Source organism: Zootoca vivipara, chromosome 7 (assembly GCF_963506605.1).
Source record: "Zootoca vivipara chromosome 7, rZooViv1.1, whole genome shotgun sequence".
NCBI classification, from domain to species: Eukaryota; Metazoa; Chordata; class Lepidosauria; order Squamata; family Lacertidae; genus Zootoca; species Zootoca vivipara.
The window spans coordinates 95,862,582-95,885,723 of NC_083282.1; the positions used below are offsets into that span (position 1 = coordinate 95,862,582).

Below are 23,142 nucleotides of genomic sequence, written 5' to 3' on the forward strand. Positions count from 1 at the left end.
ACCACCTCACCCATGTGCCCAGGGCTTCACAAAGCACCGAAGGAAGCCAGGTCTCTGCCCCAAGGAACTTGCAGGCCCAGATGCGACGCAGGGGAAGGAGGGAGCCGCACAGGTGTCACTTGTCCTTTGGCTCTACCTGTTGAACAGCAGTGCGGGAGAGCAGCCAGCTTGCTTTGGGGACAGGAGAGTTGCTGCTTTTGAGCAGCCTTTTGCTTGCCCCCCGAAAACAGCTCCCCAAAGCCCCCCTTCTGCTGGCGCTAGGCTGATGAAGAAGGAGCCACAGTCCGAGAGGTGTCACTCCAAGTGCATTTAATGGTAAAGTGCGGGGGGGGGGAAGAGTCCTGTTGCTCTGGAGACGCTCTAAGCTGCTGCCCCCACCTGGATGGTCCTGCAGGCCTTGAGGGGCTGGAGCAGGGGGCTCTCCACACGCACCGTCAGCCTCCGGGGCCCCACCTGGGTTGGCGTGAATGGGATCCTCAGCGCTGTGCTGCCGCCGGCTGGGATGTCTCCAAGCCTGCAAGGGGGAGCCAAAGGAGAGGGGGCAAAAGGGAGCTGCTGCCAGCTGTCCTGGGGAGGGGGATGGAGCAAGCTTGTTTTCTCCTGCTCCCGGTGGATCCATTGAATCAGAATGGTAGACTGGCACCAAGGGGCATTTCGGGCAGGATTCAAGTTACAAGAAAGGAACTTTGGACAGTGGGCCCTGTTTGACGGTGGAACGGACTCGCAGGGGAGGTGGTAGACTCTCCTTCCTGGGAGGTTTTTAAGCAGAGGCTGGATGGCCATCTGTCAGGGATGCTGCAGCTGAGATTGCTGCATTGCAGGGGGCTGGACTAGATGGCCCTCGAGGTCCCTTCCAACTCCACAATGATTCTAAGAGCAGCTGCTCACCTTCCCCCCCCCCAAAGCCTATAAACACCACCCCACCGTCTGTTGTCAGAGGTGCCAAGTAGGTGAATCCAGCTGGGACCTCAGCAGAGAGCCCTTCCCCCTCAATCCTGGCAAACAAGTGGGGCTGGGCTGGCACAGCCCCCCACCCCCACCCTGCTTGCTCTGATGCAGCCGTGGGGAGTGTGCCTTTGCCTTCACCTTCATGGAGAGGGCTTTATCCCCCACCCCAAAGAAAGCAACCGTGCCAAAGAGTGCCCCTCACCTGTAGCTCCTGGTCTTGTGGAAAAGGCCCCATCCAGACACGGAGACGAGGCAGCCTGGGAGGTCTTCTGGGAGGGGGTTGTGGAGCTGGATCTCAGCTTGGGTGGCCTGGAACTGGGCTGTGCGCTCAGGGACCTTCATGGAGAAAGCAGGACAATGGCAGCACAGGGACTGGGGGGGAGGGGCAAGCTGAAGCCATAGACCAGGCACCCCCAAACTTTGGCCCTCCAGATGTTTTGGACTACAATTCCCATCTTCCCCGACCACTGGTCCTGTTAGCTAGGGATCATGGGAGTTGTAGGCCAAAACATCTGGAGGGCCGCAGTTTGGGGATGCCTGCCATAGACCTACTGGGCTTGCTAATAGGGAGGGGGCAGATTACTGGCAATGCAGTCCCGGGGGGGGGGCTTTGGGCTCTACCCAGCCTGCTTTGCTGTGGCACCCCACTGAAGAAACAAGGACCTCTTCTTCCCTTTGAAGGGCTCACAGTCAGGAAAGGAGGACTGCGGGCTCACACACACACACCCCAAGCAGGCCTGCCTTGAGATACTGTGGTGCAACAGCTAATATTGCTCCAGGACCTGGGAGAGACTAGGGTTCAAAGGCCTGCTCAGCCATGAAGCTCCCCAGTCACTGTTCCTCAGCCTAACCTACCTCACAGGGCAGTTGTGCAGATAAAGTGGGGAGGAAGACCCCTGTGTACCACCATGAACTCCTTGGGGGGGGGATATGAAAGTAATAGATTTTTCTCTGCTCTGCCTTCAGGTGTGAGTGGGGCTCAGCTGTGTCTGTGCAGTTAGCTGAAGAAGTGTGTGCGTGCATGCGTGCATGCGTGCATGCGTGTGCTCTGGCCTCCCACTGACCTGGATGTTGAGTCCAGGGGCACAGAAGCGGATTTCCTGCCAGGTCAGGTAGTTGCTACCGGAGGCCGTGTCTCTCAGCAGCGCCGTAAGCTTCAGGAAGAGAGCGTTGTTGCGCAGGGCTGGGCCGTATTCTGCGTAAGGCAGTGTGGTGCTTAGGGCTTCCTCTGGAAAACAAGGCAGGGGGTGGGGGCTAAGGGAGATTTGCAGAGGGCACCCAAGGACTCGCCCGTCACAGGCTGTGATGCCTCTGCAAGGAACCCGGTGCGCTTGGACTAGATGGGAGGGGTGTTTGCAGGATGCATCCTCCTCCTGAGTCAGACCAATGGCCCATCTAGCCCTACAGGGTCAGCATTGGCTGCAGGACATTTTCTCTACCCAGAAGGCCTTTTCCGGCCAGGCAGGTACTCTGCCCACTAGGCCACAGAAGGGGGATCAAATCCAGTCTATTGCAAGGAACAGGCCATTCCTGTTCTAGCCCTGCCTTGCCCTCCCTGAGGCTGCTGGTGGGGCCATGAAGGGGCTGAGTTCAGCTCCCACATCCTGCCCTTTTCGTAGCAGGAGAGCAGAGAGAGAAAGAACCCGCTCCACATGGGTTGGACTAGATGCCCCATTGGGTCCCTTCCAACTCTGTGGTTCTCTGTGTAGGAGAGTAGCAGCCAATCTTAACAAAAGCCTATTCTTGCTAGTTAGCATAAGAAGGGGTTAAGACCACAGAGCTGTTATGCTGATAGGCAGAGACTCGACCATAGAAATACAATTGGTGGAGAGGGCTCTGTGTGATGTCACTTGCCCTCATCTCTCTTCCTTTGACCAGCCAAGAGGGCAGACATGCCCTTTGTCTGCTCCTGCTTAGGCAGATGCCAGAAGCTGGTTATACTGTAAATGGAAGCATTTTGCTTGCATAGCTTTTGCTGCTACTGTTCAGGTTAACCAATGCAGGATTTTAAGTAAGTGAATTCTATTTTTAAACTTACTTCCCAGGCTGTTCCCTGATTCTTTGTTAAATCGGGGTAAGAAAGGGAGAGCCAGCTTACTTCATAGTTGGACTTAGCCTAATTCCTGTACTTTTAATTTTGCTGCCAAGGATGGGATTTTGAGAAACTGTTCAGACCACACATGTGGGCGCCTGAAGGGATAAATTGCAATCCGCATATCCTCCCCAGGAAGCTTACCATGCCCGTCAGGGAGAGTTAAGTGATACTCCTCCTTCCAGAACTGTGCCAGGGCCTTGCCATCATACTGCAGTGGCTGGGCACCCAGAACCAGTGCCAGGTTCTTCTCCTCCCCGGTCCGGTTCACCACCAACACAGAGACCGGGGCATCTTGCCCCAGTGGCCAGGAGCTCTCGGCCTGGATTTGGGCAAAGAGGAGAGGCTCTGTGTCATCTTCCTGGGCCAGAGGGGCGAGTGGAGGCGGAGGGGGGCTGCTGTCCCCCTCAATCTGGTCCTGGAGCCGCTTCTGTTCAAGAGAGACCTTGATCATCATAGCCCTCTCTGCAGCAGACCCTGCAAAAAAGCCAGAAGCCATTTCCGCTTTGGTCCTCAGGGAAGCAGGTGATAATTTTCTTCCTTGACTGGCTGAGAATGGGGGGGGGGGTCAGAGATGCCGCCAGATTTGGAGCCCACCCACCCCAGGATGGGGAGCCTGTTGAAAGACAAGCAGAAAGCAAGAGCTCACCTGCCCCACTTACCTTCCGGGTGCTTGTAGTGGTGTGTGAGATCCTCGCACCGGTCGCTGCCCACTGCCTTGGTGCTGAGGTTGTTGCCCACGAACTTGGTGGGGCAAAAGGCGCGCTGGAAGTCCCCGTTGTCCTGTCGCACCCAGGCAGTGCAGGTGGCGTTGGTGGCTGCGAAGAAGGTGGCAACATCGTAGGGCAGGTCCAGGCGGCCTTCCTTGATGGCCCGGACAGGGGCTGGCCCGCAAAACGAGGAGCCTGCGGAGAGGAAGGGGAGGACGACCATTTGGGAAGGGGTGGCCTCTGTGGCCCAGGGGGAGCCCTGCTTTAGCCACTGGTAGTGGTCCAAGCAGAAGCGCCCCTCTGCCTTGTGGAGCTGGAGGCAAGGGGGCTACAGAGTGTGGCTAAAAGGGCAAGCTAGAATCGCAGAAGAACTAGAGGGGGAAGGTACTCCAACGGTTGTCTAGTCCAGCCCCCTGCAATGCAGGTATCCCACCTAAAGAATCCCTGACAGATGGCCTCTCTCCCATCCATCACCCCCCTCTAGGTGGAAGCTGCTCCCCCATCCTGGTCTCTCCATATTGGGGCGGGGGTCAATCGCAGTGTCCCGCCCCTTCTCTCTTGAGCCCTCCGCCCGCGCGACCTACACCAGCCCTCTTCCTGAGGCGTGGCATCCACGGCTTGCCATCCGTCATAGCCGGGGGGCAGATCCCGGCGGGCCATCCAGCACTCGTTCCAGGCGTGGAAGGGCCTGCAGGAAACCGGGAGGGAATGTCTTAGGGGGCTCTGAAGCCCGTCCGTCTCCCCCACCTCACCCCCACTCCAGTATTATGGCGCCTCACCAAACGGCAGCCGCGGAGAGGCCGGGGATCAGGGCGGCGCTCTCGTCGAAGTATTCATCCACGCGCAGGCGGCCGGCCGTGTCTTGAGCGGAGGCGAAGCTGGTGACCACGCGGGTGGGGATGCCCAAGCTCCGCAGCACTGCAGGGAGAGAGGCAGGGGGAACTGGATGGCGAGGGGGCTACCAGGGGGGAAGGGACCCCAAGGGCCATCCAGTCCAACCCCCTTCCTTGCAGGAATCGCAACCCTTTAGGCCTTAAGGAACAGCAGATTTGCCCACGCCCAGTCGCGGCCGAGCCAGAGGGAACTTAGGAGGGTAACATTTACACCGGCTCCCTCGACACTAAACCTCTTTCCCCAGGAGGGGGGGCAGTCCCTCAGAGCTAGCAGAGTAGGCATTGGGGGGGGGACCATTTCAGGCAGCAGGAGCCCCTTCCTCGTCTGGGGCGCATCCCTGAACAGGACCCTGTACCTGTGCACAGGACCCCCGCGAAGACCCAGCACTGCCCATAGCGGACAGGCTGCCCTCGCGCTGCCAGCCACCGGCGCAGGATGGGGGCGCTGCCCGGCCACTGGAAAGGGGACCTCCCGTCGCTGTAGTCCCCGGTCCAGCCACCCTCCAGGATCGCTTGGTGCGTCTTGCTGTTCAGCTGGAGGGGGGAGAGAGAGGGGGAGAGAGAAGTGAGCAGCACTAGGAGAAAAGCGGATTGTGCAGCTGCCCGCCCGCCCGCATAGCAATGTAGAGTTGGAAGGGATTGTGGGTATGAAAGGGTTAAGACGCAGAGTTCCTCCTGTCTCAGAAGTCAGAACTCGTTCTCTTTTCCGCCCTGCTTCCGAGGCAGCCAGACATCTATGGAGATTTCTTTTTAATTTCTTTGCGAGGAGAATTTGCCTGGCCTTCTTTTTGTTACTGTTGCTGCTGGAGTGGAACGCAAGACTTTATGTACGTAAATGCTGTTTTCATGCTTGGTCAACAGTCTGCTGTGTTCTTTTCATTAAGAAGGAGAAAGGGGGGATCCAGTCTGGATGAATGGCAAGAAGGCTACACAGGCGAGTCCCAAAGTTTCCACTTTAGGGCTGCAAAGGATGGGGTTTGGAACTCTGCTAACTAATTTTTTAAACTTTAAACGTTCCGCTCACACATGTGAGTAATAGCGAGGATAATTTGTAAAATATATCCGACCCGCTGCCTACACAGTGTGTGTGTGTGTGTGTGTGTGTGTGTGTGTGTGTGTGTAATCATCCAACAGGACCCCCAAGGGTCATCGAGTCCACCCCCTGCAATACAGGAATGGCAGCTAAATGCACCCCCTCGCCAGCAGGGGGCGCGAGCGGCCCACCCCGGGCCCGAGGGTTCCTGAGCATGTGCAGCTACTTCCACGAAGCCGGCACGGTCTGCGGGCGACTCTGCCTTCTGCTCCTGCTCCTGCCCACCTACCATGGAGCTGACCAGGCGGCAGACGTGGAGAGGGTCGCTGCGCTGGGCGCAGGGTGCGTCCTTCAGCCAGAAGAGGCCGATGGCCGGCAGGGCCAGGCTGAGGTCCACGATGTCCTCTTCGAACTAAAAAGAGAGGCGCAGAATTGAAGGCTGGAGAGTGAGGGGAGCCCCACTCGCGCCCCCCGACCATCCCGACCCCTCCCTCTGCGCGCGCCTTCTGCTGCAGGAAGGAGCAGCCCCGTAGGTGGCTGCAGCGACCACCTCTCTGCAGGTGCGGCCGCCCACCTGGCCCATATGCTGAATAGGCTTCCTCGCGAGAAAAGGGAAAATTTGACAGCTATGACCTGGCCCAAACCGTCCAGGCGCAGCCGACCCCTGGGCTGAGGGGGGGTAGGTCTCTCGCTCACCTGTCCGTAGTCCCAGGGCTGCTGCTGGGGCTCCTCCTCTAGCCCCCAGTAAACGGTGCCCTCTTCATTGCACACGTATTCCTGGCGCTGCGCCTCGTTGGGCAGGAAGACGCTGTCCTCTGCGGGAGACGGCCCATCAGGGGGGGCAAGCAGCTCAGCCTGGGGAGGGGGCTTCTCTGGTTGGCAGGGGTACCCCTGCCGCGCCGCCCCCTCCCCGCAGCAGGCCAGCTCTTCCGACCCCACCCACTGCCTTCTTGGCTCCAGCATCCCAGCCTTGGCACCGACGCGTCTTGCCTCTGCTGGTCGACCACCTACCTTGGCACCAGGGGTTGAAGAGGAGCGTGAAGGTGCCCAGCGGGCGCGGAGCCCCTCGGCCATGCTGCAGCAGGAGGGAATATCGGCCGATGGCGGCGTCGGCGGGCGAGGTCACGGTCAGCGTCCAGGAAAGGGTCTCCGGGGCGTCCACGAAAGCCTCCCAGCCGCTCTGGCTGCCCCGGCGGGAGATGGGGAAGCGCACCAGGGACCCGTCCGCCTGGCATGGCCGCTGCCCTGCAGCCAGAAATGCCAGATGGTCAAAAGGTGACACAAGGCAGAGAGGGGCGGGGGACAGGTCTACTGGGGGGCTCGCTGGAGAAAGGAACGGGGGCTCAGGTAGGCAAGAGAGGGGCCGCGAGGCCCTGCGGGGGTCTTTGAGCTCTCCTCGACTGTTCTGTCAGACGGGGTGGGGATGGGGGGCGAGCCTCCCCAGGGCCAAATCCAGGGCTTCATTCATTAACGGGGGGTTAAAGCATCTTCTAGTGCAAACATATGACACCTCCCAGCTGTTTTGGGAGACAGTGCTACATAATTACTTTTCTACATTCCTTCCGAGAAGGGCATTCTAGCTCTGGGGCAGACTTAGCTGCTTTGTAAGCAGAAGGTCCCGGGTTCCGATCCTCACAGCATCTCCAGGTGGGACTGACAGAGACTTCCCCTCCCCCCCAACCCGCTTAACGCTCTGGAGGATCGCTGTCAAGCAGTCTAGAAAATCTTAAGCGAGGTGGCCCAGAGAACCCCATAATCGTAGCGTTGGAAGGGACCCGGGACTCGGAGTCATCTAGTCCAACCCGCTGCAATGCAGGAGCCACAGCTTCCTGAAAAAGGGTCCGTGGGCGTGTCCTCCCCCCTGTCCCCACCCCCAGCTGGGGCACTGCTGCTGGCGAAGGTGCAAGTCCCCTCCCCTCGTGTGCCCAGCAAAGCGGACCCACTTTAGGACCGCTGAAATGAATGAGAAAGTTAATGGGACGCTCTCAGTTGTTCATCTCGCTTTCATTTCTGACCCGCCTTACTTTTTTTGGGGGGGGGGAGTTGGAATTCCCTCCAGGCGCCGCGCAAACTTAGCTGCCGCTCCTTTTCTCCCCTGTGATGCTTAACTCCCCACTCCCCCTCTGCTCTGCGGTGCATCTCCTGGTGGTCTCCCGCTTCTGCCAGCCGGCAACCACCCCCCTCCCAGCCCGAGGAGCGCGAGAGGCGCGCTGGCCTGGGGCTCCTGGTGCGGCGGGGCCGTCGGGGAGCCGCGGGTCTTTCGGCCTCCGGCTCTTCCGGAGCTTACCCGTCTGGGCGACCAGGCATGTCTTGCGCAGGTACCTCCGGGGGGCTCCGGGCAGCGGCTCTCGGAAGTGGAGGGTGAGCGCAAAGGGCTGCCCGCGCCGCACCACCAGGCGCTCGGTGCTGACGGCCGCCGTGCGGTGCGCCGGGTTGTTCCTCGACGGCTGCAAGTCGCATCTCGACACGTGCAGGGCTGCGGGGCGGGAGGAGGGCGGGCGGTGAGGGGGCAGGCGGCACGCAGGGCGGGGTCGGGGAGGGGGTCGCTTCCGCTCCGCCTCCCGCTCTTCTGGCAATTGCCGCCCTGAAGAGATGGGCTAGAGAGGCCGGCGTCTGGACAGTAGTGACTGACCGCCAGACTGCGGCAGCCAGGAATGTCCCTCTCTTCCCTGAAATACGGTTAGGGGGTTGCTCACGGTTAGGGGGCTGCTCACGACCCCCGAGAAGCGGGATTCTGCTAAGGGTGCTAAGGTCTGTTTGGAATGGCGGGGGGGGGGGTGCCATGTTGCAAAAGTGCGCGGGAGGGGGGTCCTGCCTGACCAGCTGGGTGTGACAGAGCAACGCACATGCCGCACGTGAGAACGGGGCTGGTCCGTCCCACCGAACTGGTTGCTGCCAAAAGCTCTGCGCCTGCTCTTGGCTGGAGAGGAGCCTTTTCGACCAGGCTGCGCTAATCAGCCCCCTCCGACCCACCTGCTCTTTGGGCTCCCCCTCCCCCCGCTTTAGCCGGGCCTAAACGCCCCCCACCTTGAGACGCCCCCGGCTTGCACCCAGGACCCTCTCGCCCCGCTTCGTGGCTCCCTGCCGGGTTCCTCCCTACAAGGCCAGGGGCTCCCGCCCGCCTGGGCAACCTCAGTTGCGCCGCGCTGTGATGCTGCGCCAAGGAGCCTAACAGACAGACCCCTCTGGGCTGGCACCGGGTTTAGACCGCTTGGCAGTGCCCAGGGAGTCCCCGCTCACCTTGGCCCATGGCGCTTTGTCCCTTTCTCCTCTTGCCTCGGGCTGGCTGCGGGCGGATGGTCGGGGCCGAGGATGGCGAGGCGGCCTCTGCCGGGCCCGTCGGGTGGGGCCCCCTCGCCTATCCTGGGCTCCTTATCAGGCTGGAGTCACCTGCCTCCCTTATCTCTGCCATGTGTGGCTGGCCGGGCGGTTCCGACGGGCCTTTCCAAGCAGCTGCCTGTTACCGGGCGGGCTGCTTTCTGCTGGCTTCGTTTTCTCACGCTTCGTGTGGTTTTCCCCATTCGCGGGACGCGGCTCAGGTGTGTTCCCTACAGGCCACAGGTGGCAGGTGGCGCCGCGCAAACCGTCATGCATTTCTAAAAAGTCGATCTCTTAGTGCGGCAGCATTTACCCTCTGGAACTCCCTGCCCCTTGACCTCAGGCAGGCGCCTTCGCCGCCCTCTCTCGCATCACTGGGGAGAGGAGGGTGCGCAAGACATTCTGGTTCAGGAAAGCCTGTGCACACGCGATAGTTTATTGCCGATTTTTTGTTCTAAAGATTTGCTCTTACTGACAACCTAATAATTGTTTTATTCTCTTTGTAAGCCGCAGATTTTTATGACATTGATCGAACGATTAAGCGTCTCAATCTCCACCAGCGACGGTGTGTCTGCGCGGGACAGGGGCGCAGGATAGCGAGGAGTCTTCCCGGGAAGGGCTGCTGCCTGCGCTTCCCGCCCCCTTCCTGGACGGGGAGAGGCGGGGGTCTGCGGCGGCAGAAGGAACCGGCGGCGAGGCGGCGGCGATGGGTGGGAATGCAGACTTTTATAGGAGGGGACAGAGGGGGTCTGAGCAGTCGTGGCCCTTGAGGCGCTGCCAGGGGTCCCGGCTTAGTCAGTCCCTGCGACACCTCCATCCCGAGCGGGGGGCCACTTGCAGCTGCTTGTGGCCCTTGACTGGGGGGAACTGGCTGCTCTTGAGTGTGACGTGCAGCTGCCGGGGGCCGCTCTTGTAGGGCGTCAGCTGGAGCCGGACACTGGTCTGCTTCCGGGGGCCCAGGGGCCCCAACCTGCAAAGAGAAGAAGAGCCTGGCAAAGAGGAGACCAAAGGGACCGGCACAGCTCTGAGGCAGTGATGAGCCCCAAATGGCCAGGGGTGGGGGGGAGGTGGGGGCACTCACAGGGCCAAGGAGGCATACATCATAGCAGTGTAAAGCTGGAAGGGACCCTAAGAGTCATTTAGTCCAACCCACTGAAGTGGAGAAAACAAATAAATAATCTGTCATCAAGGATGCTTTAGTTGAGATTCGGAATTGCAGGTGGTTGGACTAGATGACCCTCAGGGGTCCCTTCCAACTCTACAATTCTATGATTCTGTCCCTGACAGGTGGCCATCCAAACTTCTTGACCAAAGAGAAGGTCCCTGTGGGAGAGGGTCTTCTTCTTCTTCTTCTTCTTCTTCTTCTTCTTCTTCTTCTTCTTCTTCTTCTTCTTCTTCTTCTTCCTCCTCCTCCTCCTCCTCCTCCTCCTCCTCCTCCTCCTCCTCCTCCCCCCTTCACGACAAAATACAGCATCTCCCTCCCTGACTGGCAATAAAGGCCTTGGCCCCCAATGCTACGCTCCTGTAAATCAGAAAGGGCTCTTGTAAATCAGAAAGGACGATAAATCTTCCAGTTTGTATGGTTGCTTATTCCTTTTTTTCTAAAGACTCTTTCAGCACATTGTGAATATCTTTTCCTGCTCGTAGGTCTATCTGCTGTTTGTAGTTTCACGGTGCCAGAGAGGCAACGGAATGTATTGCTGGGCCCTTGACTTCCAGGGATGCTCCTGCTCAGAAATGGCTCCAGAGCTGATATTGCACGGGGAAGGGGAAGGGGCCACGTGCACATTCGCACATTCACACACACACACACACACACACACACACACACACACACACACACCAGGGGGAAGGAGCCTGCCCCAAAGATCTTCCAAAAGGCAGAGGTGCAGAACTGTGAACAATCATCCTTTGGCCTGCACTTCCTCCAGGAGATCAAGCGCTGGGAGTGGAAGCTTCCACTGCCCCCTTTGCCCCCCCCAAAGCCCCCTGTGAGAAAGTAGCAGCCAAACCTAACAAAAGACCACAGAGATGTATTGCTGACAGGCAGAGACTCAGACCATAGAAATGCAATTGGTAGAGAGGGCTCTGTGTGATGCCACTTCCCCTCCTCTCTTGGAGAGGGAGGAGCATAGAGTACTTCCACTTCCTCTCTCTTCCTTTGACCATCAAAGAGGGCAGATGTCGCCTGTGCCAGGCAGATGCCAGCTGGTTATACTGTCAATGTAAGTATTTGCTTACATAGCTTTTATTACTGCTGTTGCTGTGATCCAGTGCATGCTTATAAAGTAAGCCAGTCTTCTTTTACTTCCTTCCAAAGTTGTTGCCTGAACAAAGTTTTACAGTCTGCCATTTTAAATTTTGCTGCCAAGGATGGGATTGTGGAACTCTGTTCCCCCCCTGCATGTGGGCGCCTGGAGGGATGTCTTGCAATCCGCCTACCCGCCCCCTGCCCCCTTACTCACTGTATCTGGGGCTGGCCCTTCACCAGCCCACTGCCTTCCATGGTCAAGATGCAGCTGTGCACGGGCACTGAAAGGGGATTGGCAAACACCACCTGGATCGGGAAGGGCTGGTTCACCACCACGGAGGCCAACACCTGTGCCAAGGACCAAGTGGTTAGAGCAGAAGGGAGGGTGGCTCTTTGGGACAGTTGCCCACCCCCAGCCCTCTCTTTGCCTAGTTCCCCACCCAAACCACATAAGGTGCAGACGTATGGGCCAAGGAGGGAGCCGGTCATGTGTCTTGGCTCCTTTGCCCCCAGGAACAGAGCCTTTGGAAAACTTTCACTGGACCCCACGGTAGCTGCCCATCTCCCAGGCAAGCAGCCCACTACCCCCCCCGCCAACCCAGAGGTTATGTGCCTACATGGATGTCCAGGCTGGGGCTGGCCATGGTGATGGTCTTCTCTGCCAGGGTCTTCTGCCAGGTGGTGTTCTCCTCGCCCAGCGCAATGATGCGAAGCTGCTTATCCTCTCCCAGCTGCTGCCCATACTGCTGGTAGGAGATCCTCCAGGGAAGCTCCTTCTCTGCAAAGAGGCCCGTGTCAGAGGAGGACGGCACTCCTTTGCCTTGGGAGGCCTGCCCAGCTCCCGATCAGCTGGCCTTACCTTCCTTGGGGCGGAGGGAGAGGTACAGGGTCTCCTGCCAGAAGGGCGGCCGTGGGTGGCCATCATGCAGCACAGCCTGGGCGCTGAGGCTCAGCTTGAGCTCCTTGTGGGCAAACTCCAGGTTGCAGGCCGCCAACACCAGCTGGATGTCCTGGCCCACCTCAGGACTCTCCACCAGCCGGAGCCTCAGGGAGGTTTGGACCGTGGCTGGCGGCTCCCGGAAGCTGTCGTCCACAGGGGCAGAGAACGCAACTGGAAGGACTCCTGACCTGTATCGCACTGGGGGGCTGAGCGGCTGCCTCTGGCCAAGAGCCTTCAGGAATATGCGGCGCTCTGCCGAGGAGCCTGGGGGGAGAAAGGAAGGACAAGGCAAGGCCAGTGAGTACACGGGGTGAGGCACCCCCCCACCCCCATCCAGAGCTTGGCTGAGGGCGGGGAGGGGAGTTTGAGAGCCATCAGAGGCACCAGATCTCTGCTAGCCTACTTGCAGTCTGCATAAGATGACCCTTGCAGGATCAGGCCCTCCTAGTCCAGCCTCCTCTTCTCACAGGGGCCAAGCAGATGCCCCAAGGGGAAACCAGCAAGCAGGACCCTTGAGCACAAGAGCAGCCCCCTTCCCTCCTGTGGCTTCCAGCAACTGGAATTGCGTTCTAGTCTCTCACCAGGGAGGAAGAGCAGAACTAGCAGGGTTAGCCGCCCTGAATTTATTTATGTTATTCTATTTACTTATTAGGGACCCAGGTGGCGCTGTGGTTAAACCACTGAGCCTAGGGCTTGCTGATCAAAAGGTCGGCGGTTCGAATCCCTGTGACGGGGTGAGCTCCCGTTGCTTGGTCCCAGCTCCTGCCAACCTAGCAGTTCGAAAGCACATCAAAATGCAAGTAGATAAATAGGAACCGCTACAGCGGGAAGGTAAACGGCGTTTCCGTGTGCTGCTCTGGTTTGTCAGAAGCGGCTTTGTCATGCTGGCCACATGACCTGGAAGCTATACGCTGGCTACCTCGGCCAATAATGCGAGATGAGCGCGCAACCCCAGAGTCGGTCCCGACTGGACCTAATGGTCAGGGGTCCCTTTACCTTTACCTATTTACTTATTAAATTTATAAACTGTCCGCCCTTCACCCAAAAATCACAGGGTGGTTTTTACAGCATTAAGATACAAAACGAAAACACAAAATACATAACGTAACAAAAAAAAGCAGAAAAACCAGTAACAAACACTTTTAAAAAGCCATAGATTGTTTAACCAGCCTAAGGCCTGGGAGAAGAGGGATTTTTCTGCCTAACACCTAAAGACATGTAACGAAGGCGCCAGGCAGGACTCCCTGGGGGGAGCATTCTACAAGCAGGGAGCCACTGCAGAAAAGGTCCATTCTCATGTAGCCACCCTCCGGACCTCTTGCGGAGGAGTCACATGAAGAATGGCCTCGGAGGATGATCGCAGGGTCCAGGTTGGTCATATCCTGAGCTATTGAAGGCTTTATAGGTCAGCACCAGCACTTTGAATTGGGTCTGGAAACAAATTGGCAGCCAGGGCAGTTGGGCCAGGATTGGCATCATATACTGAAACCATCTTTCCCCAGTGAGCAACCTGGCCGCTCCCTTCTGCACCAGATGAAGTTTCTGAACTCTCATCAGAGGCAGCCCCACCTATAATGTGTTGCAGTCGTCTAACCTAGAGGTTACCAGAGCATTGACAACAGAAGATAAGGGCGCAGCTGGGCCACCAGATGAAGCTGATGGAAAGCACTCCAGGCCACTGAGGCCACCTGATCCGGACGTTCCCCCAAGTTGTGTACCCACCCCATCAAGGCCACCTCCCAGCCATCCAGTCTAGGGAACCGCCCTGATCCAGAGTGAACTTCAGTTGGCTGGTGCTCATCCGGTCCATTATCAAGGCAAGACAATAGTCCAGCACTTCCACTGGCCACCTGCTGGCGTAAAGGACAGCTGTGTGTCACCAGCATATTGCTGACAAGGGACTCCAGATGACCCCACTGTGGTTCCATGTGGATCTTTTTGCAGGCATTTTGCAGCTGCTGTTTAGTGGCCAAGAAGCTGCTCCCAGCTGGTGCTCTGAGGCTGGTGCTCCACCTGCTGGAGGTTTTCTGCAGCGCCAGCTTCCGCCCTGTGGCCCCAGGCCCTCGAAGACCCAATCACAAGAAGAATCATGCGCCACAAAGCCCAACCCCAGCCAACTGCCTTGACAGTGCAGCAACCCTCAGGCTCGCCCGCGTGGTGCTTGCGGCAGCCTCTTAGCTTCCTGCCTTTCTCTCTGCCCCAGCCACGAAAGGCGCTTTGCTGCCACCATCACAAGCAGGATCAGACATGCTGGCTGAGAATTTCACAGCCTTCAGATGAGGGAATTGCACCCTGCAATTTAGGGGCCTGCTGGCCAAGAGGCCTCTCCACCGGCTCTGTCTCCAGGCCAGAACAATCTGTTCTGCTCCTCTGTAACCACTTGCAGGAATGGTGAATCCGGATGACAACTTCTGAGTCAGGCCAGCTGGCCAGGTGCAGGATGGGTTCCTCCACCTCCCTACCTTCTGGATATTTGTAGGCGCTGGTGATGTCTTCCCGCTCATCGCTCCCAACGCATTTGGTGCTGATGTTGTTCCCAACAGCCCTGGTGTCCCACTGGAGCTTCTCCTTCCTTGCCCCGTCCAGCAGCCAAGCCACGCGGTCAGCATTCACCATGGAGAACACAAAGGGGGCATCAAAGCGCAGGTCCAGCTCTCCCTCCCGGATGGCTCTGACAGGGGCTGGCCCACAGCAGTATAGCCCTGCCAGGAGGGAAGAGAAACGTCAGGGCTGGATCAGTCCAGGGGCCCATCTAGGTCAGCATCCTGTTCTCACAGTGGCTGCCCAGATGCCTTTTCTGGGAGTCCACAAACTGGACCTGAGCACCTCTGGGAGTCCACAAACTGGACCCGAGCACCCGATCCATCCATACCCCTGCCCTTCTTTCATAGGGGAGATTCTCCACCCCCTTGATCATTTCACTCGCCCTTTTCTGACCCTTTTCCAACTCCACAATATCCTTTCGGTGACCAGGATTGTACATAGTACTCCAAATGTGGTCTCACCTTAGATTACTGGGAGTTTTATTTTCAGTTCCTTCCCTAAAGATCTGTAGCATGACGTTTGCCTTTTTCACAGCTTCCACACCCTGGCTCAGCGTCTTCATGGAGCTGCCCCTGGCGCACCAAGGTCCCCCAGAGACACAGTGAGGCATGATGGGAAAGCAGTCAGGCCAAGCCTAGGCCAGGCTGGAAGGAGGAGCGAAGGAAACTCACCATTACTGCGCTCCTGGGGGGTGGCATCCAGGACCTGCCAGCCATGGTAGCCTGGGGGAAGGTCTCTCCGTGCCATCCAGCACTCATTCCACACGTGGAAGTTCCTGCAGCAGAAGACAAGCAGAGCCCAAAGAGGTGGTCTCGCTAGCTGGGAGGGGTGTGGTTTGTGGTAAGATGCATCTCTGGGGTCATCATGGGGGGGTCACAGAGGTCATTTTGTCCAACCCCTTGCAATGCAGGAATAGGATAGGAAAGCCCTTGCCTCACTCCATCCCTGGGAAGGAGCCCCTGAGTCATGGTGGTCCTCCCTCCATCACATGATGCAGAGAAGAAGGGGCCTTCATGCGCTCTGGGGCAGTCGGGGGGGAGGGGATTTGGCAGTCGGGGGGAGGGGCCCCCAGGAGGCAGCCCCATCTCACCAGATGCTGTCCTTGCTCTCTGTGGGCAGGAGGTGCCCGGCCTTGTCATAGAAGACATCAATAATCAGGTTCCCGTCCTTCTCGTGCCCCGAGTCGAAGTTGGTCACCACCCGTGAAGGGATCCCAAGGCATCGCAGCACTGGGGAGAGGAGGGTGCAGCTGGGTGGCGTCCTGGGCAGCTGTGACCCCTCCCCACCCGCTGCCCTTCAGCTTCTGCTGGTGGAACCAAGTGCTGCTGTTTTCCCCTCTCCCCCCCAGAGAAGGGATGGCTGTGCCAATTCTGCCGGGATCCTGCACTTGGCTCCTGTAACTAGCCTCTGAGCATGTTAATAGTGAGAAGCAGCAGCAGCTTCAGCTTGCAGTGAAAAAGCAGCTGGGGTGAGGCTCTTACAGGGACCCCCATATCTGCCCAGTCTCTGGGCCCCAAGAGTTAAGTCTCTCTCTGTGTGTGCATCAGAGGGGACTTGGGGGTCCATTTCTCCAGCCTACTACTTGGCTGGCCCACCCCCCGTTTTTCCCCCTAAGGAAAACCTGCCTCTCCCTTTGGCCCAGGTAGGCCATCTGCTTTCACCGATGGTATTTAAAGTCGCCCTGTGTTTTGCTACTTGCCCCCCCCCTCCATTGTCCACCTCCCCTTAAGTACCAAGCTCTCCACAAGTTTGCAGTCAGGAAAAAAAGCTGTGTTTCTTAAATTCCTTGCTAGGTGAGGAAGTTCGTGTTCCCAAATGCAACTTATCACTTTCCTATTCCAAAAACAGCTACTCCTCATTACACAAGGATCTTGACAAATAGTAGCCGGACAGTCCCCTCCGCACTCTCCCTTCTGGCTTTGCAGGTGAAGCAGAGGCCTCCACCTTTCCCTGGGGAGTTGCTCCCAGCATGCATTGCTCCCCGTCCCTACCTGTGCACATCACGGCGGCAAAGACCCAGCACTGCCCATACTTGACCGGCCGGCCCCCGCTGCGGTCCCACTGGGTCAGGATGGCGATGCTGCCACTCCACTCAGTGGGGCGGACGCCCCCAGAATAGTCCTCGCTCCAGTTGCCCAGGAGGACCCCATTGTCATCGTTGCTGTTGATCTGGAGGGGGGAGGGGGGAGGCAGCCCCATGAGTGCCAGAGGGCCCCTCCAGGCACAGCCAAGCTCACGGCCACTCGACTGAGCCTCCCAAAGTACTTTGAACTTGCCCCTTGTCGAGTTGCAGCCTCATATAACTCTAGCGTGCTTGAAGCTAATTAGTTCATGAAGGGGTTAAATCATAGAGTGAGCTGTCCTGTCCGCCTCAGCCTATGTCATTACCTGTCACTTGGAGAGGAATTGGGTCACCAAACCTTTTGTTTCAGACAGAACGGAGTCTCAAACCAGTGAATGTTCTGGCAGCTGCTTCTTGCAAGGGCAGCCCTATCTACCCACAATGCATTGCAGCAGTTGAAACAGGAGCCTCTCAGAGCATGGCCCCCAGTCGCCTGGAGCACTCCTGCCATGCGCCTGCTCTTTCCAGGGGAAGGAAAAGTGTTTGTGTACATGCAGTTGTTTTTCATTTTAATGGGTTTTTAATGGTTTTTGCTGTGTTGTGAAATGGCTTCAAGGTGCTGCTTGGGAAGTGATTTATGAGTGAAATAAGCTACGGCAAGCCCATGTGGAACAGCCTGTACACTGAATTCCTGGCTGGCTGGCGTGGGGCATGGGGAAGGCCACGCCTCTTGCGCATGCTCCATTGCACTGTCTCCTGGCTGAGGGCAAGTCCAGCCAACTGCTTTGGGCCCACATCCCACAAGGTCCCACCAGCCCCACCCTGAGTCCCAACAGCTCTTACCATGGCGCTCAGCACCCGGCTGATGTAGACAGGGCTGTTGCGCAAGGAGCAATCCCTGCCTGGGTCGTGCAAGAAGTGCAGGCTCCTGTCCAGCAGCTTCAGGCAGATGCCCACAATGCCCTCCTCAAACTGCAGAGGAAGAGGAGATAGAAGGATCCAGCTCAGCTGGTCTGGCACCTGCTCCAGGTGGGGCTAGGAGAGACTCCTGACTGAAATCTCAGAGAGCTGCTGCTGCTGCCAGCCAGTGTGGGCAATAATAAGCTAGATGGAGCAATGGCCTGACATAAGCAAACTCGGACAAATGCAGGCTGCTCTTTGGCTTGGCCTGGCCGGATTCTTCTTCTGGGCAGGGGCCAAGGGGAACTGGAGGAGGGAGGGAGGGCTGGGCCTTGTCTGGCTGGGGCTTGTGGCTCCCCCCCCCCACCACTTGCTGGACTCCAACTCCCAGCTGCCTCAGCCAGGCCAGTGGTCAGGGATGGAGAGGTCAGCTGGAAGTCCAGTCATGCCTTCAGAGCCCCATCTTTAGCCAGCCCTAGGGGAGGCTGCGCCTGCTGCAGCACAACCCTAAGTGGAGCTTCCCTGGATAGAGCCACTCTACCTTAGTGTAGTCAACAAGAGTGGGGGAAGGTGGTTGGTCTCAGGAGCTGCTTGTTTGGGCTTCCCACTGGGAATGGGACTAGATGAGTCATTGGCCTGATCCGGCACTGGGGTTTGCCTTAGGTACTTGCCTGCCCAAAGTTCCAGGGCACTGGGCGGATCCAGTCCTTGTTTCCCTGGTAGATGAGGCCCTGCTCGTTCAGGATGTACTCCTCCCTCTCCAGCTCGCTCTCCAGGTAGACGTCATCATCTGAGAGGCAGGGCAGGGGGACAGGTCAGAGTATGGAAGCCCCTCCTCCAGGAGGCAGTGATGGCCACCCACTTGGAGGGCCTGGAGAAAGGATTAGGCCAGGAGGAGAGAGCGGGCTCTCGAGGGCCACTAGCCAGGCTGGCTCTGCTCTGCCTCCACAGCTGGGGACAGCAATGCTCCTGAATGCCTGTTGCTGGAAAGCGCAGGAGGGGAGGGGGCTGCCCTCGCACTCTGGTCCTGCTTGTGGGCTTCCCCAATTGGAGCATCTGGTTGGCCACAGTGACAACGGGATGTGGGCCAGGTGGGCCCTTGGCCTGATCCAGCAGGCTCTTCTGAGGTTCCTTCCCCTCCTGGGACCCAGCTTCACCTCCAAGCTTCATTTCAGGAAGAATGGAAGAATCAAGATCTACATCAGAGTCTGCTGCCCCTGTGGATCCTGCTGCCTGAGGCAGTTGCCTCCCCTTGCCTCATGGGTGCACTGGCCCCACTCCCCTCCAGGCCCAGGAAAGCCCCCCAATGCTCCAAGGTCCAAGGGAGATGCTACAAGCCCCTGCCCCCAGATGCAGACCCAGGACTCTTCCGCTGCAAGGCTGAGCAAAGCCAAACATTGGGGGGGGGGGCCTGGCAGGGATGGGGGAGATTAGCAGCCCAAGCTAACACATGCCTGTTCTTGCTAGTGAGCATGAGAAGGGGCAGAGTCCACAGAGCTGCGTTGCTGATAGGCAGAAATACAATTAGAGAGGGGGCCTAGAGGGGTAAATTGCCATTAATATCTCCTCTCCTACCCATTAAAACCCAACCGCCCCAAGGGCCCTCCACCCCCTACCTGGGCACCAGGCATTGAAGAGCAGGATGAAGTCCCCCAGGTAGTAGAACTTGGAGGTGTGGTCGGAGTCGACTCGGATCTTCAGCTGGTAACGCCCAATGGGTGCCCCAGCCGGAGGCCGGACAACGACGTCTGTGGATCGGGGCCCGCTGGCGGCGCTGGCGGTGGCTCTCCAGGCGCGCTTCGAGTCCGGCTGTCCTGGCCCCACCGGGAAGATGGATTGTGTCCCCGCCTGCTGGTCTGGCTGAGGCCCTGCAGAGTCAGGGGGGAGTCAAGGGGAGCTGGAGGGTCTCTCGCAGGGGGTCAGGCCAGTTCAAGGCAGCCCAACGGGGCATTGAGCAGCCAGGAAGAGCTGGCCCGGTTGGACTGCAAGGGAGCTGCCATCACAGAAGGTGGGAACTGGCTTGCCCGCAGAGGCTGCCCTTGGTGGGCCATCGTGCCCCCTCCCCATGCTGTCTACTGCACTAGAGCAACAGAGACAGGACCTGGAAGAGGGTTCAAGACCCCACACTTAACCATGACATTCACGAGGTGACCTTCGGGGCCAGTCACTTCCTGTCTCAGTCTAACCTACCACACAGGGATGCTGTTGTGGGGATTAGAGGAGGACTAAGACCTGGGAGACGAAGGTTAAATTCCCCATAAAGCCATGAAGTTCACTGGCTGTGACCTTGGGCCAGACACTACCTTGAGCTCCATGGAGAAACGGGTGGGATATAAATACAATAATGAACACGTAAAATAGAGGCCCTGCTTCCTGCTTTTGTCTGCAGCAGCCGCTGCTGCTCAACGAGACCCTTTCAGCTGCTGCTGCTGCTGCTGGCAATAGGACCCCACTGGGTCTCCGCCAAGGTCTGGGACTCCCTTGGCACCTGCTGGCAGGCAGAACTCTGAGCTTCCCACTCCAGGAGCTCCAATGGCCTTGGTTGACTCAGGGCAGCAATCATCAAATGGTAGAGTTGGAAGGGTCAAATGCAGGAATCTCAACTAGATTATAGAGGAGAAATGATCATGCAATCTCTATTAAAAAAAAACCTCCAAGGAAGGAGAGTCCACAGCCTCCCGAGGGAAATCGTTTACTGTCAAAAGTTCTTCCTGATGTTGGAATCTCCTTTCTTGTAGCTAGAAGGCATGGGTTCGAGTCCTACCATCCAGAGCAGGAGAAAACAAGCTTCCCCCATCTTCCATGTGACAGCCCTTCAGATATTTGGAGATGGCTCTCCTATCTCCTCTCAGATCTCCTCTTTTCCAGGTTAGACATGCCCAACTCCCTCAACCGTTCCTCATCAGGCTTGGTTGCACCCAGGCAGGCAGCATTTGCCAGGCAGTCCAGATGGAAGACAGGGAGGGGACAAGGCAGACCACAGGAGCCAGAAGAGACCCCAGGGCTTGCAGCAGGTCCCTTGCCACTGGGTAGGCCTCCTGAGAGGAAGGATGGTGCTGCCCTGGACGTGGTGAGGGCTCGGGGCCAGAAGAAGAGCCTCTTGGAGGAGGCCAGTGGCTCACCTAGTCCAGCCTCCAGTGGCTGTGGGAAACCAGCAAGCAGGATTTGAGCCCCAGAGATCTCTTCCCTCCTGTGGCTTCTAGCAACTGGTATGCAGAAACATTTGCAGCCTCCGACTGGAGGCAGAGCAGAGCTATCCTGGCTAGGAGCTTTCAAGAGCCCTCTCCTGCATGCAATTGCCTCATCCTCTTTTATCTCCTCTCCTCTCATGGGGGGTGGTGAAGTACTGGCAGGGCAGGGCTGGTTGGAGACCCCAGGCCAAGCCCCTTCTTCTTCCTCCTCCCCACCTGCTCCTACCTGTCTCTGCAATCAGGTGCAGGGAGTCTCCGTGCAGGTAGCCTCGGCCCTGGAAGTGGAGGGTGATGGTGAAGGGCTGCCCCCGCCGTGCGATCACCTGCTGGCCCCCCATCTCCGCTGTGCGGTGCTGCAGGTTGTTTTCGGTGCTGTGCCAAGTGATGAACGCCAGCTGCAGGTCTAGGGAAGAGCAAAAGGACATCGGCGGAGACTGCTGGGCCAGGCTGTGGCCCATCGAATTCTGTTCTCTCAGTGGCCAGCGGAATGCTTCTTCTGGGAAGCCCCCAGGTAGGACCATAGAGTTGGAAGGGACCCCAAGGGCCATCTAGTCCAACCCCCTGCAATGCAGGAATCACCACTAAAGTATCCATGACAGATGGCCACCCAACCTCTGCTTAAGAACCCCCAAAGCCACCTTCTCCCACTCTTGCTCTCCACAATTCTAAGCTAGACTGCCTCTGTCCATGGAGGCTCCATTTAGCAACCATGAGACACTACGAAGAGCCCTGTAGCAGCTGGATCAGAAGGGGCTCCCATTTAGCCCAGCGTCCTGTTCTCACAGTGGCCAATTCGATGCCCATTATGGGAAGCCCAGAAGGACTCTCCCAGCCACCGATACTGAGAAGCATTGCTGGCTCCAGCTGTGGAAGAGCAGAGCCATCCTTGCTTGCGGCCACTGAAATCCCCAGGGAGGGGAGCCGGAGCAGCAGGAGGAGAAGGGGCCAGGGCATGCAGAGGGGGGCTGAGGAGAGCCTGGGAGGAGCAGAGCCTGCCCCCCTCTCCCTCTCCTCCTGGGCTCACCCCTTCCCCATCCCACTCTCCCCCCCCCCCCCGCCAGTCCCGCAGGCCAGGACTCACCTGCGGCCATGCTGCTGCTCTGTCAAGCGCCTCCTGAGGAATGCCTCCAGGCTGCTGCCCGCCTTCCTCCTTCCTTCCCGGCAGGCCGGAGCCAGAGAGGCGGAGGTGTGGCAGCAGCCACGGCATGAACGATTCACCTTCCTGCTCAGTCACCAACTTTCTTGGCACAGCAGCATCCCAGGAGCAGGCCAGGTGTGGGCGCGACGGGCACTTGCTGAGAGAAATGTTCGCCCCACCTGCCCGGCTCTCCTCTCCTCGTGGGAACAGAGGGAGCAGCTGCCTTGCATCGAGTCAGGCTCTGGCTCTCTCTTGCTCCAGTGTGCCTGCACTGGCTGGCAGCAGCAGCAGCGGCTCCGCAGGGTTTCAGGCAGGGGAGCCTTTCCCAGCCCTACCCAGAGATGCTGCTACCGGGCATCAGACATGGGGCCTCAAAGGACATGGTCCCCGTTGGTCGGGGGTGGGGAACAGCAGTGGATGGACCTCAATGTCGGGGCAGACCCCACCTCCCTGCAGGAGACAGCCCACAGTCGCATCCAGTGGCCAACTGCCCAGCCTTTTGTGGGGGGGGGGGTCACTGCTGTAGCGCCACCCAGAGGTCGCTTTCGCACAGCTGCTCTGCGGGATGGAGGTCCAAAGAGGCCCTTCTGGTCCTTCACAGGAACCTGCCCTTGGCCCATCTCACTCAGCGGGGCCAATGCTGGGGTCACCGCCAGGTGTTGTGGAGTCCCTGCTTGCAGCAGTCTGCGTGGGTTGTGGCCAGGGATGACGGGAGCTGTAGTTCAGCAGCACCTGGAGGGCTCTGCCTGGCAGGCACTGACTGGCAGCATCTCTCTCTGTCTTACTCTTGAGGGTTTCCGATCTTCTTATTCTTCCCCCCTCATCTGGCTGCCCTATCTTGAGTTACGGCCCTAACAATAAAGGAAGACGCCAGTCCTCAGAGTTCACCAAAAAGGGCTGAAAAGCTGAATTGACAGAAGAGCAAGGAGAGAGAGAGAGAGAGAGAGAGAGAGAGAGAGAGAGAGAGAGAGAGAGAGAGAGAGAGAGAGAGAGAGAGAGAGAGAGAGAGAGAGAGAGAGAGAGAGAGAGAGAGAGAGAGAGAGAGAGAGAGAGAGAGAGCACTCAGACCCAGAGCTTTTAAGTGCAGACCTTTGCCTGGAAAGAGCAGGCAAAGGGGAATTG

General features: G+C 58.3%; 2 protein-coding genes across 2 annotated transcripts; both read right to left on the bottom strand.

The window, feature by feature from the left end:
* Positions 1 to 26: 26 nt before the first annotated feature.
* LOC118089272 (protein 4.2) lies at positions 27 to 9,003 on the bottom strand. Its single transcript, XM_035123791.2, has 13 exons — positions 8,917 to 9,003; positions 7,964 to 8,152; positions 6,688 to 6,921; positions 6,373 to 6,491; positions 5,966 to 6,088; positions 5,000 to 5,177; positions 4,530 to 4,668; positions 4,335 to 4,438; positions 3,703 to 3,945; positions 3,185 to 3,517; positions 2,013 to 2,176; positions 1,151 to 1,284; positions 27 to 514 (listed from the first exon to the last, which is right to left on the bottom strand). The coding sequence occupies exons 1-13, from the start codon at positions 8,924 to 8,926 to the stop codon at positions 361 to 363; spliced, it is 2,124 nt and encodes a 707-aa protein (XP_034979682.1). The 5' UTR covers positions 8,927 to 9,003; the 3' UTR covers positions 27 to 360.
* A 494-nt stretch (positions 9,004 to 9,497) lies between these two features.
* TGM5 (transglutaminase 5) lies at positions 9,498 to 21,973 on the bottom strand. The gene is made up of 13 exons (XM_060277507.1): positions 21,964 to 21,973; positions 21,109 to 21,285; positions 19,308 to 19,559; positions 18,363 to 18,481; positions 17,635 to 17,763; positions 16,721 to 16,898; positions 15,820 to 15,958; positions 15,401 to 15,504; positions 14,648 to 14,887; positions 12,105 to 12,449; positions 11,863 to 12,023; positions 11,460 to 11,593; positions 9,498 to 9,964 (listed from the first exon to the last, which is right to left on the bottom strand). The coding sequence occupies exons 1-13, from the start codon at positions 21,971 to 21,973 to the stop codon at positions 9,790 to 9,792; spliced, it is 2,163 nt and encodes a 720-aa protein (XP_060133490.1). The 3' UTR covers positions 9,498 to 9,789.
* Between the last annotated feature and the right edge of the window lie 1,169 nt (positions 21,974 to 23,142).

What these genes read in the sequence shown, in the direction of transcription:
- LOC118089272 (XM_035123791.2), bottom strand. An exon ending in GCCTCAGGAAGAGGGCTGGT is followed by an intron (nt 3,946 to 4,334) that starts GTAGGTCGCGCG and finishes TCCTCTCCGCAG; the next exon opens with GCTCCTCGTTTTGCGGGCCA. An exon ending in CCCCTGGACTCAACATCCAG is followed by an intron (nt 1,285 to 2,012) that starts GTCAGTGGGAGG and finishes TTCTCCATGAAG; the next exon opens with GTCCCTGAGCGCACAGCCCA.
- TGM5 (XM_060277507.1), bottom strand. An exon ending in CTTCAATGCCTGGTGCCCAG is followed by an intron (nt 18,482 to 19,307) that starts GTAGGGGGTGGA and finishes CCTGCCTCTCAG; the next exon opens with ATGATGACGTCTACCTGGAG. An exon ending in CGCCTACAAATATCCAGAAG is followed by an intron (nt 12,450 to 14,647) that starts GTAGGGAGGTGG and finishes TTCTCCCCCCAG; the next exon opens with GCTCCTCGGCAGAGCGCCGC.